Raw genomic sequence first — 14,528 nt, forward strand, 5'->3', positions numbered from 1 at the left:
AAAAGAAACAGAAAGTGGATGCCAAATCTCAACAAAAGGCACAGGTCTGCTACTGTATTACTGACAGCTGTGGAAACACTGAACAGTGAGATACTACTTTCCTAAGAGAGGTGTAAAGATATCAATAGTGCAGCAGTTTCTTACCCTCTATGCATCAAACCAGGTCATTTTGTTGCCATATACGTATTTCACACTTATCACAAGATACACTTATTCTTCTGTCTCAATGTTCTTACCCATTTTATGCTCCTTATAAATACTGAATACAAAATGAAAAGAAAGGTTTGCAGGGACTAAGTTACATTAACTTAGAACATCTGTTAATGTAAAAAATTTTAAATCGGCATCAATGATAACAGTTTTATTTTGAAGACAACACATTTTGAAAGTGAAACCACAGACAGTGACACTAAGTAGTGGTGGCTGCTTCACAAAGAAACATTTTATGTACTGTGACACACATTTGCAAGTTATATCACAATGCAGTACACGTAGTGTTCTTAGAGCACTGAAAGCATCTTCTGCATCTTCAAACTATCTGCTGTGTCATAACTGTAGAAGCTATGGCAATTCAGTCAATTATTGCCGGTGAAACATACAAAATATCTTTAAAGTCACATCACATGCTGCTGTGAGAAATAGCCAATGCCCATCCCTCTACATACAAAATATGAATGTCGAGGAAGTGAAGTCGTACCTGTTTCTTCTTCCTGAAATGAAAATTCAGTCTCTGATCCAGGATCCGTATGGCGCTCTGGCAAATCAATCAACCTACAAATGTCATTTTTGAAGACCTTGGTTGGGATGGTGGCATCATCTGAAAAAACGTATAAATGAGAATAAAATTGTAACCGCTTCCTTTCACTTCACTGTGTCTTTTGCAGAGACTTTGAAGTGATAAGACATTTCATAAATTGCTCTCAATAAAATGGTAAAGCAAGCTCAAAGAGTAAATACAATGAATGAATACTCCTGGGTATAAGAAATAACCCACTAACTTTACAGAGTAGCAGTCACACAAAAATATGGCACAAATATAATCAAACTAAACTTTTGTGTAATCACCACAGTGTTCTTATTGAGCAAATTAACAATAAAGTCATAAAAATGGATGACAAGCTTTTGAATTTATGGCAGATGAAGAGGAGGACTGGATGGAATGAAAAGGAAGGAGGAGACAAGTACAAATGACCAAAAGTGATTTTGGGGCACCAAACATTTTCAAAGCTAAGCTTTTTCCACATGCCCAAAAAAGGAAAGTTTAGAGTGAGTTTTTTTACACTTGTGGTTGTGAAATGGACTTTTAATCGAAAAACCAACTAAAGCTGTGAGTCAATCAGTCTGGAACTTCTGAGAGAGAGACATATTGGTATGGAATGGAGGGTGCACTCAAAATGCAAGGCAGCAGCAAAGAGAAAGGAAATATGTAGAGGGGCCGAAGCAGGCTTTTTAGCAGTGTCCGTTCTATTAGCCATCATTCTGTATGAAGTCATTTTGCACCTGTTTTTAAAAAGCGAGAGATTGTGTTCACATAATTTAACAATTACCTACAAACACTGTACCCATACTATAAATAAACTGCTTATTGACACATTTAAAAATTCATAATAATAAGTGTCATGCATAAAAGTTGTATTAAGTGGTTCATGGTTTGTTTCTAAGGTTTATTTTACGGAAAAACCCAAAAAGTGACATGAAGTTGTAGATTCTAAAACTGAGACACAGTGGCATTGAAATCCATCTGAGAATGCTTTAAAATACAGTCAATGTTACATTTGTTTGACCCCTTTACCATAAAAACCCTGGGTTACCTCGTTTAGGTCATTTTGACAGAAACTTAAAATCCCTCTGGCTACATAAGAGATCCTCGAAAAAATAAAAACCAGTTTATATCCATTGAAGCACTAATAGTCACATGTGAGAGTGTCTGCTACTACATTTGTAGCCTAGTTGTCATGTTTTGGTTGAGGTGGTTGCCACTAGATACCACCTTCACTGTGTGCAACTTTGGATACTCGACAACAAAATACACGCTTTCAGACTCGCTCCTATACTGTTGTTAGGGCAATGCTTTCAAAAAAGGATTACTATAGTTATCCTGAGTCTGACATTAAATTTAGCAGCTCAGAAAGTGAAGAAGAATGTGATGTTATGTCATTAGAGACGAAGAGACGACATTTTGTCAGTTTAGTGACAAATGCTCACCAATGGTACAAGATAAATACATCCACTCTACTACAGTCAGTGCCTTCAGGGTTTATGTTCACAGGAAACAAATGTGACATACATGACTGGACTTCATAGCTACAGAGAAACTAAACAATGACCAAGTTTCAGGATATTTTAGTCAAAGTCCAGTGCACGAGTAGAGTGGGATTTTATTACTGGCGATTTTCAAAATGTTGTAACTCATTATTTTGAGTTTTAGAAGCTGTCTTTGTGTGTCTATATGTAATGTCATTCATTATAGGATGTTTTCATTAATAAAATAAAATACTGTTGGAATATAATTTGAAAAGAAAATGTCACATTAACCGGTTTTAATATGCAGAGTTTTTATATAAACGAGAAGGGAGAAATGAATATTGTAGGGGAAAAAAAACACATGGGCATCTTTTGACTGCAAAATCATTTATTTGTATTTTTTAGTCAAAAGGCAAGCATGGTGCCATTTTCAAAATTTTACATGAGTTTGAACCCCAGTTATGAGAATACTATTGTGTTCTTTTGATATGGCTCTACATGCCAGTATGTACTGTCCCAAGGCCCCTCACCTATGCACAGCCACTTACTTACTTACATACATTTGAGCCGGCTTACCATAGTTAAGCTTTTGCCTTGCTCTTTACTCTTGCAGCCTATTATTTTAAACCTATACCGACATGTTCCTTCTTTTAACTTCTTATAAAGTGACAAAGCACGTTCCTCTTACTACAGAAGGATCACACTGCTGAATGTAGCATATAAAATTTTATCCGGAACCCTGTACTACAGACTAGTGCCATATATGGAAGACATATTGGGAGATTATCAGTGAGGCTTTAGGCCTAACAGATCAGCTGTGGACCAAATATTCATGCTGAAACAAATATAGGAAAAAAAAAAACATATGAATATAATGTAGAAATCAACATTATCTACATGGATTTTGAGAAGGTTGTGAGAGTTAGGTCAATATGTGTGGTATGACTAAACTACATATTTGTATCTTAGTAGTAGAGAAATTATCGACTGGACAAAATCGTCTTAAATCTCAATTTGATACCAACATCTACTTAATCAGTACTCTAGCAACTGGGAGTTACAGTTGGACTTTATTACATGTTGGCTACACATCAGACAAGAGATTAACAATTAGCACGCATTTTTATCTTAGACTTACATTCGGTTCAAACGCTGACAGTTCACCAATTAAAACAAAATTGCTACAACAAAAAGTTATGTACACAGTAAAGCCCCATTTTTAAGTTCCGCATTTTATGTTTTCCCACTATTAACAGTCATTTTTGTCAGTCCCGACAGAAGTTCTACATTCTCAATACAATGCTTTCCCGTCATTAACGGTTCTATATTATTTTATGTTTTCTTTGACATTATCATGATCTTTACCATTTCATATAGATTTTTGCAAAAACTGCAATTTATTTCTGTTAAAAGTCAGCCCTTTTATTATAGGTTCGCAGTGTTTGGAACATTGGTAAACCATGCTAATAATGATGTGACAATAATGACTTTGGTAGCAACCTTCCTTCTGCTCAATGTGTTGTAATACAACAGCTTTAATTTTAAGACAGCCATCTCTATAATGGGCTTTCATGAATCACTGTTACTTCCACATCCAAAATGCTAATCCATACTACATACACAGTCTTGGGTTGGTACAAGCTAATAACAGACGTAAACATTCCTCCTCAAGAAGCTCTGTAACATGACAATTACCGCCCTCTTTCTCACCCAGGTCATCCTTGAACCAAGTGACCACCTTGTCAACACCAAATTGTAGCTTTCATGCCTATTGTTCTATGTTTACGCAGACTGACAACTGCAGCATTTTAACCAATATAGAGTTACAAATTTTATTAAGCATAATTTCGTAATGATATCAATAATAAGTCTCACATTAGAACATAAATATCTCTTTAATGTCATTTCACAAAGAGTACAGCCAATTTCTGTTAGAAAGGAATAAAAAACAGTTAATTGTATTGGATTTTTTTGAAGGAAAAATTTAAATTGTTTTAATTTCATATTTTGAACAATATAAAGATAATGACAGTAAGAGTAATTATTCATTTTCACTTGTTATGTTTCCGATGTTTTCCTGTATTTAACACTTTCCTGCATTTTACATTTTTTGGGTCAGTCCACTGAAAATAAAAAAAAAAGGGGGGGTAGGTACTATGTTTTGATATTACTGCAATACACTGTGGTCGAGCTGTTGATAGTCCTCAGAGTCGCGTACAACGCAGCAGTCTCTTCGCTGCACTTGTAATGACGTTGGGCACAACACTACAGTTCCTGCACCCACACAAAACCCATAAGGATTACCTCGGGCATATAATTATAACATCCAAAACAGAATATGCTCCATAACAAATCTTCACACATAACAAAGACAGTTATAACCCTCAAAATGACCTTTCTACTCAACTTTACCAAATACACAACTACGTGTGCTTCTTCAGTTATGCATCCAACAAGTATGGAATCTTCCTATTAATCAAATGGTTCTGGGCTTTGAAATTATTATGAATTAAAAAAAAGCAGAAAAATCAATGCCTTCAATAGTCTAAATAGGGAAGATATGTTAGAAGACAAAATTGCTCAGCACACTATCCAAACATATTTCTGTTATTAGGGCAATCTCAAAAAGTTCTAAGGCAATCATGAAGGTGGATAGGGAATTAGCAGACTGTTTCAATATCAATAAAGGAGTTACAAAAGATGATGCCCTTCTCACAATGCCTTTCAATTCGACCTTAGAAGCCATTATGCAAAAACTCAAAATAGCTGGGCACGTAAGTATAAGAACCATGCAGTTGGTGGCATATGCTGACAACACTGCAGTAATTAGTATACGAACGATGTCACTGGAGACAATAGTGGTGAAATTGAAAGAGGCAGCATGGCGTACAGGTCTGGAAATTAACAAATCAGGAAACAAACATATGTGGCTCTATAAAACTTAGGACAATAATCTGGATATGGTCAGCAGCAGGTTTTAATTTTGAGCAAGTAGAGGATTTTGAATACCTAGAAGTTAATATTATTAAAATAAATTCCATGTCCACTGAAATAAAAGCCCACATTTTAAGTGGTAATATGTGGTGTGGTGTTGGTAAACTGAGAAGTAAAAATCACTACATATAAGGTTACTGTTGTGTCGATTCCCTAAGGTCTCGACACAATGAGTGGCTAGGTGCACGCGAAACTAACGCAGACGGGCGTAAATTCTGAAACAGGAGACTGGATGAAAACTATAAAGAAAAGAAGAGAGATTTTAATATACTTAACTTTAATGTAGTCTTGTTCTTGTTGAAATACATCTCTTGCATAGTAGTAAGCAATTAGCAATGATACACATGGCGCCTTGCTAGGTAGTAGCGATGGACTAGCTGAAGGCTATTTAAACTGTCTCTCGGCAAATGAGAGGAAGACGTGATACGTCTTGTCGCAAGCTATGTCGTCCGTACAACTGGGGCGAGGTCAAGTCCGTGTCTTGTGACCTGCCCTGTGGTGGCGCTACGTTTGCGAATACACAGTGGCGACACGCGGGTCCGACATGTACTACAGGACCGCGGCCGATTTAAGTTACCACCTAGCAAGTGTGGTGTCTAGCGGTGACACCACATTCCTCCCCCGCAAATCGGCGAACGGTCGTGAGATAAGGCTTCCGCCCGCCGTGGGGAGGACCCCATGTTGACGTATGCGATGAGGTGGGGAGCCTAACAACAGGCGAGGCTGTGCCACCCGCACCCGGCCATTCGGTCCGAGGGGAGCTAGGAAACGCCTGCAAACCTAGTCCAGGGTGCACGTCAACATGAGGTGTATGCGCACGTAATGAGACAGAAGGGTCGACCTCCATGTGGTCGGAGCACCCGACGGGCGAAGACGACATCTGGTCCGGAGCGGGCAAGAGGTCCATGGCGGAGGACGGCTGGTCACGGGAAGCGAGCGGCGGCGCGTGACCCAGGGAGGCGCGAGGCGGCTGCAGCGAAGCGTCCGCTGCTGGCGGCGCCGGCGGCGGCTGCGGCGGCGCGACGCCATGAGGCAAAATGGAAGGCATCGGCGGTAACACCTGGGGATGAGGCGAGCCAGTAGATGGGTCCCCAGGGCGCTGACCTGACGGCGCCGTCGCTGAAAGCAGACGGGGAGCGGCAGAACCCAGGCGACGACAGAGGCGCAGCTGATTGAGATGCCGACGCACCTCACCAGAGGCCCCCAAAACCAAATACATCGCGCGGCCGAGGCAGCGAAGAATGCGCCCTGCGAGCCAACGCTGTGAACCGCGATAGTTGCGATAATAGACAACGTCGCCAGGAGCAAAAGCAGGAGTCTGCCGCTGCACAGGAACCTGATGTGGCGGATGCAGCAAAGACATCAGAGTTCGATGAGGACGACCATGGAGCAACTCAGCCGGCGAGCGACCATCGCGGGGCTGAGAGCGATATGAGGACAAAAAGAGCAACAAAGCGTCCTCCCGAGAATGCGACTCTTTCAACTTCAACATCTGCGACTTGAAAGTCCGGACCAATCGTTCAGCGGCACCGTTTGACTGAGGCGAAAACGGCGCGGATGTCAGATGTTGAATACCATTGGCCTGGCAGAATGACTGAAATTCTGCGGACATGAATTGTGGGCCATTGTCGGAAACAATAGTCTGCGGAAGACCTTCAATGCAAAAGATAGCAGACAAGGCTTGGATGGTGGCAGAAGACGTCGTGGAAGACATCCGGACAACAAAGGAAAATTACTGAAAGCATCGACCACAACCAACCATCGAGCATTCCAGAATGGACCAGCAAAATCGATGTGCAAGCGTTGTCAAGGGGAAGAGGCGTTCGGCCATGCAAAGAATTTCCGCGGCGGTGCGGATTGTTGTTCGGCACACGCCACGCAAGAGGAGCACATATTCGTAATCGCAGCATCGATTCCGAACCAAGTACAGTGCTGTCGAGCAAGTTGTTTCGTTCGCACTATACCCCAATGTCCTTGGTGAAGAAGCTTTAAGACAGAGGACTGTAACGAACGTGGGACCACGACTCGGGATTGATCATTATCGGAACGCAACAACAAAACACCACGTCGGACAAAAAGTCTCTCCTTGTGGGCAAAAAATCGGCGAACCAAAGGATCCTCGATCCGTGACTTTGACAAGGGCCATTGCGTAGCAACAAAACGCAAAACAGTATCAAGGACAGGGTCAGCAGCTGTGGCAGTAGCTACACGACGAAAATCAATCGGAAACGATGCGACCACGTCATCGGCTTCCGAATCAATGAACATGCAAGCAAGTTCGGAAGAATCGAATGCTTTATCCTCAGCAACAGGCAAACGGGACAACGCATCAGCGTTGCCGTGCTTAGCAGTGGACCGATACAAGATATCGTAGCGGTACTGCGAGAGAAAAAGTGACCAGCGAATGAATTTCTGCGCTGTACGTGGAGGTACAGGTTTGTTCGGATGAAAAAGCGATGTCAAAGGTTTGTGGTCCGTGATGATTGTAAAGTGACGACCATACAAGAAGTCATGGAACTTGGTAACACCAAACACGAGAGCTAAAGCTTCTTTCTCTATTTGTGAATAATTTCTTTGCGCAGATGAGAGCAATTTGGACGCAAAGGCAATAGGGCGATCATGCGAGCCATCCTTGTGCGCAAGCACAGCACCGATCCCGAAATCCGATGCATCTACCATCAACAAAAGGGGTTTTCGGGGATCGAATGGCGTAAGGCAAGTATTTGAAAGTAACGCCGATTTCAACTGGCGAAAGGCGCGTTCGCATTCCGTCGTCCAGACGAACGGAACACCTTTACGGCGTAAGCGATGAAGCGGAGCTGAAATGGAAGAAGCATTGCGCACAAATCGATGATAATAATTTACCTTACCCAGCACACTCTGTAGCTGTTTTAAGTTCTGCGGTGACGGCAAGTCCTGAATGGCACGAAGGTGCTCTGGACTCGGATGTATACCTTGGGCGTTAAGGACATGGCCCAGGTACGGTAAGTCACGAGCAAAAAACACACATTTGTCCTTCCTCAAGCGAAGACCATTCTGACGCAAGACCTGAAATAAGGTCCGGAGATTCTGCAAATGTTCGGCTTCTGTCTTTCCTGAGATCACAATATCGTCCAGATAGTTCGCAGCAGTAGGGACCGACGCACAAATAGTTTGTAAATATTGCTGAAATAAAGCAGGGGCGGATGCACACCCGAATGGCAGTCTTTTGAAGCGATACAAGCCAAGATGCGTGTTAACCACTAAGACGCGCTGGGATGCTTCGTCCACAGGTAGTTTGCAAGTACGCATCTGCTAGGTCCAATTTTGAAAAATATTTTCCCGGGCACAGTTTGTCAAAAAGATCTTCCGGGCGGGGCAAAGGAAAAGTAGCAGTCACAAGTTGTGGATTCACAGTTGCCTTGAAGTCCACGCAAAGTCTCAGTTTTCCGGAAGGTTTTGGCAAAATGACTAAGGGTGAGGCCCAGAGAGAAGCCTGCACACGTTCAATTACACCTTGAGATTCTAATTCGGCTAATGTTTATGCGACCTCATCACGCAATGCGTGGGGAACATTGCGCGCTCTGAAAAATTTTGGTTGCGCGTTGTCTTTCAGTTCCAAATGCGCTTCATAGTTCTTAGCGCAACCAAGGCCCGGTGCAAAAATGTCTGCAAATTCTTCACAAAGCCTAGAAACACTGGCGGAAGGCACAGTCTGATTCACTGATAGGACCTGATTTACAATAGACAAATTAAACAATTGAAACAAATCTAAACCAAACAAGTTCACTGCACTAGAGGAACGAAGAACATAAAATGACACAAGTTTTGTCTGTCCCTTGTATGTTGCAATAAGGCTGCACTGTCCTAACACAGGTATATGCTGTCCTGAGTAACTAGTTAACGTAACATTTGCGGCACGCAATGGCGGGGCGCCCAGTTGTTTGTACGTGTCGTGATTAAGCAATGAAACTGCAGCTCCGGTATCGAGCTGGAATGGTATCACCTTTCCTGCAAAGTCTAAGTCCACAAAAAGTTTATTGTCTTGTTGACGACAAGAGCGACTGTCTCGTGCAATTTGAACTGAGACAGGTACAGAAGCACTTGCGACTTTACGGGATTTCCGGCGACGTCGACGCACACGTTGGGTGGGACGAACACAGTCACTGTTAGCTAAAGTGTCACTGGACGGGTGGGAATGAACTACATGAATGTCCATGGGCGAAGGTCCACGAGCCTGATTGTCCTGGGTTCGATTCCGGCGCGAAGCAAAGGGCCTGGAATTGGTGTGATTGTCTGATCTTAACTTTTTCTGGCAAACACTTTGTACATGTCCTTTCTTGTGACAGTAAAAGCAAATAGCTTGGCGTGACGGGCAATTTTCACGCGAATGTCTAGTTGCACACCGCGGGCAAGATTTCACTGCATTTGCTTGCTTACGCGGCGCACGTGGTTGCAAGCTAGGCGGCCGCAGCGAAGTCGGGCGCGAGGGCCGCTTAGCGTCCCGTGCAGCGGTCCGGGCGGGCCGATTAATGTGACACACTGCAGGCGAAGGTGCAAATGATGCCTGAGCAAAGTCAAGTGTGTCTTGCCTGTCCAAAATGTCTATCACTTGTTGCAGGGAGGGATTAACTAGTTTCAAAATCTGTTCCCTTATGCGAACATCAGAAACGTTTTGTGCAATTGCATCACGCACCATAGTATCTGAATATGGGAGGCCACATTCACAGGCAAACGCGCAGTCTCTAGTAAGGCCTTGCAAAGTTGCTACCCACTCCCTATTAGTCTGACCGGCCGTACGTTTTGTACGAAAAAACGTATACCGTTTTGCAACTACATTTACTGTTTCTTTGAAATAGGCATCTAAAGCCGACAAAATTTCCTCGTAGGACAGAGTTGCTACGTCGCGTCGGGGAAACAATTTCACTATCACACGGTAGGTAGACACACCGACACAAGAAAGCAAAAACGGCTGCCGCTCTTTACCTTGAATTCCATAAGCAGTGAGGTGGAAGTTGAACTGATCGGCCCACTCAGTCCAGCTTTCGGTTGTGGCCTCAAAGGGCCTAAATGGCGGTGCGACAGCGTTGTGTGGCTGCGGTAGCGAAGAAGCGGCTGCCGCCGCATCGGTTTGCAGCGCACGTTGACCCTGGACGAGCTGTCCAAGGGCTTCCAATAACGCCTGCGTCTGCTGATTCTGCAAGCGAAAAAATTCGGACAGTACATCTGGAGAATGCGGCGAAGCCATGACACAAGCAAATTAGAGCAAATAGAACACAAAGACTGCAACGTGGGCGCGGCATCCCATCCTCGTCGCCAAAATATTGTTGTGTCGATTCCCTAAGGTCTCGACACAATGAGTGGCTAGGTGCACGCGAAACTAACGCAGACGGGCGTAAATTCTGAAACAGGAGACTGGATGAAAACTATAAAGAAAAGAAGAGAGATTTTAATATACTTAACTTTAATGTAGTCTTGTTCTTGTTGAAATACATCTCTTGCATAGTAGTAAGCAATTAGCAATGATACACATGGCGCCTTGCTAGGTAGTAGCGATGGACTAGCTGAAGGCTATTTAAACTGTCTCTCGGCAAATGAGAGGAAGACGTGATACGTCTTGTCGCAAGCTATGTCGTCCGTACAACTGGGGCGAGGTCAAGTCCGTGTCTTGTGACCTGCCCTGTGGTGGCGCTACGTTTGCGAATACACAGTGGCGACACGCGGGTCCGACATGTACTACAGGACCGCGGCCGATTTAAGTTACCACCTAGCAAGTGTGGTGTCTAGCGGTGACACCACATTTACAATCAGACCAGTGGTTACACATTGATGTTAGGCATGGGTGCTAACCAGCAATATCAATCAACAACACTGAATATTTGAATGAAGAATACTATGGAAAATTTATGGAGGAATCTGAAATAATGATAGTACACAGAGATCAAGGACAAATTATGAGTTGGATCATAAGGAGCTGAGATAATAAGGCTAATTAAAAGTAAAAGAATAGAGGACACAAATACAAAGGTCTTCCAATAGACTCCGACAGGAAGAAGATTAAAAGAAAGACCACATAAATGGTGGCTGGATGAAGTGAAAGGAAAGATCAGAGCTCTAAGAATCTGTGGATGGAGAAGGAAAGTAAACGAGAGCGCAGAATGGAAGGAAACTGTTAAGGAGGCAAAGACCCACAGAGGCAAAGCCACAAGAAGAAGAATACTTATTTCCATTACCAAATTGACGATTCCTTGATGCTGCAACTGTGCCCTGAAAACTAATATCTTCTTTTAGTCAAGTTCTGCTATAAATTTTTTCTGTCTTCAATTTGATTCAGCATCTCTTCATTAGTTAACCAATCATTCTTCTGTGGCATTACATTCCAACAGCTTCTATTCTCTTCTTGTCTGAACTGTTTATCATCCACATTCCATTTTTGTGCAAGGCTACATTCCAGACAAATATCTTCAAAAAAGCATTCCTAAACATTTTATATTTGATGTTAACAAATCTCTCTTCATCAGGAATTACTTCCTTGTTGTGGTCAGTCCTTAATACATTCTTTCTACTTCAGTTATTGCTATTTATTTTGCTGCCTGAATAACAAAACTCATCTACTGCTTTTAATGTCTCATTTTCTAATCTAAAGCTCTCACTATCATCTAATTTAATTTGATTACATTCCACTACCACTTTTCTACTTTTGTTGATGTTTGTGTTATAAACTCTTTCAGATACCATCCATTCCATTCAACTGATCTTCCAAGTTCTTAGCAGTCTCTGACAGAATTGCAATGTCATAGGTTTCTCATATTCCTTGCACTACATACAGACTGAATAACACCAGGAATAGGCCACAATCCTGCCGGACTCCCTTATCAACTACCACCTCCACTTCATATCCTTCGACTCCTATAAATGCAGTTTCATTTCTATAAAAGCTGTAGATAATCTTCCACTCTAAAGGTAGGTTGGTCCTTATTCAATCTACCTTCTAAGGTAAGTCATAGGTAAAGTACGTCCCAAGGTGTTCCTACATTCCCATAGAACCTAAACTGATCTTCCCCTAGGTCAGTTGCAGTCACTAATTCCAATTCTACAGATAACTGAATCACTTATTACTAAAAGGGGATAATTCTTCAAAAGCTGAAAACGCAGGTTTTGTCAGCTTCAATTCGAGATATTGATGCATTGTCTGGAATTAAAATGGGATACTGTCATTGTCTTGATGCTTTTAGAAATCTGACTTAAATCTGCAATTATTTATAATAGGGGAAAACCCCAGGAGTTGTCACATATTAGAAATGAACTTGTAGAAGGCCTATAAACATGTTGAACCAATCAGCGACTTTTGCTGAAAAGCATGATTAAGTATTCCAGTTCTTATATTATGTTGAGCAGCTCAGAGTCTGAAACATCAAATAATAATGAAAAAAGGAGAAACAAAGAAAGGTACGGCTGATGACGTTTTATAGTATGCTAAGGGTTTTTTTAGATACACAACATGAAGAAAGAGAGAGGTACATTTTATTGTTGTTATGAGGAGGCCAAGGTAAGAAGGCCTTAATGAAGTTTGCACCTTATTGTACCATCATATTGGGAACTGTCTCCACAAGAGAACTTCACTTTTTTAACAACGCACACAGAGGTCAAAATCACAATCATGTGGTTGTAAAAATGTTCTTATTCTTAACAAACACTGGCAGATTCGACAAAACCTACTACTATTTCCCCATTGGAGGCACTCTTATCTACCATCTGATGACAACTTAAATGTCCTAAAAAGAAAGTTACAAATGTGCAACTGAGTACTTATTCCAGATAAGTATAAGTCACTTATCACCAAATCCAACTGCTCAGTCATTTTGAAGTTTATGCAGCAAAAACAAACAAAACAGTGAATTCTAAAACCTGATGAATCCCTCTGTACAAAAAGATCATCATCTTAACCAAAATAATGGGAACAGGCACTAGAAAGCAGGACAAAGTATCATTTCATCCCCATTAGTTTCTGTACCAACAGCACTATTCGGATAAGAAAAGGCTAAGTCCTATATTGAAAGACTCATTGCTCCTACATTAATGAAAGCCAAGATATGTTTTACCAAAAAGAACACTGGGCTTCCTGAAACAGGAGCATATGATTAGACAGTTCTCATAAACATGAAGAAAGATGACATTCAGAAACTTAGTTACGTATATTACCAATAGTATCAAGTTTTCATAATCAGCTGAAGGTGCAGCCTACGTAGAAGTGGATGAAGATTGAAAAATGAGTAGAATCAATAATTTTTTGTAGCATGTTTTGTATTCATTTCTGCATAAACTTAAGATAATTTTGTGAACAAGCAGCCAATCATGATTTGTAACAAGTTTATTTATCCATTTTTCATGAACTTAGGGCATTTTGTTAAATACTTACAGTTATAAAGATGATGTTAAACATATTCAATGGCTCAGGTTCGAAAGTATGTAAAAGCAATGAGTTTTTTCACTGTCATTTAAATGTACCTCATACTACGATTATGTATTGTAATTTTTCTGTAAAATGGTATGCTCCAGACATGCATACTTTACATTTATAGTGTGCAAAGTACTGTCATTCATTAAGTATGAGTTTTTACTTTCATATAATTTAAATAAGTGCCTTAACATATATTTGCTACCTCAACAATATAAGAAAACAGAGATTGTTACTCACTGCAAAGATGACTCACTGAGTTGGAGACAGGCACAACAAAACAACATTTACACATCAGCTTTTGGTCAAACCCTTCGCCAGGAAAGGAAACACACATATATTCATTCACACAAGCAAGCACATCTCACACACACATGATCAACTTCTCTGGCAGCTCGGATCGGAATGCAACTGTCACACAGAATGGAAGAAGCAATCTAGAGGGAGGTGGGAAAGCAGGGAAAGGGGGAGAGCAGAGGGCTGTGTGGCAGAGCGTGCATGGACTAGATTCCAACAGGCACAGTGTCAGGAGGCTGTGGGAGGAGGTGAAAAAAGAAAGCCATGTGGGTGTGTTGATGGAGGACAGCACACAAAGAGGGTGGGAGATTAGAATAGGGAGAAGGTGACAGGACAGAAGGGGTGAAACTGTGTAGGTTACCTTACGTTGAAGCAGAGATAATTTCGGTTGAGGAGAATGTGTTGTCAGATAATGATCATCTAAGCATTTAAGAGAAACTGATGGTGGAGGTGAAGATCCAAATGGCTAGGGTTGGGAAGCAGCCATTGAAATCAAGCACGTTATCTTGTGTACAAGGTGGTCTACTTTGCTCTTGGCCACAGTATGGTGGTGGTC

General features: G+C 41.7%; 1 protein-coding gene across 5 annotated transcripts in view; it reads right to left on the reverse strand.

Annotated features, from left to right (window-relative positions):
- The window catches only part of LOC126210164 (uncharacterized), a 136,834-nt gene that overhangs the window by 88,521 nt on the left and 33,785 nt on the right, over positions 1-14,528 (reverse strand). For all 5 annotated transcript variants that reach the window (XM_049939317.1, XM_049939316.1, XM_049939315.1 and 2 more), the window contains one exon: positions 698-817. In XM_049939317.1, coding sequence (XP_049795274.1) covers positions 698-817 — 120 coding nt within the window. The remainder of the gene's footprint in view (positions 1-697; positions 818-14,528) is intronic.

The sequence above is a fragment of the Schistocerca nitens genome, chromosome 10 (genome assembly GCF_023898315.1).
Source record: "Schistocerca nitens isolate TAMUIC-IGC-003100 chromosome 10, iqSchNite1.1, whole genome shotgun sequence".
Lineage (NCBI taxonomy): Eukaryota > Metazoa > Arthropoda > Insecta > Orthoptera > Acrididae > Schistocerca > Schistocerca nitens.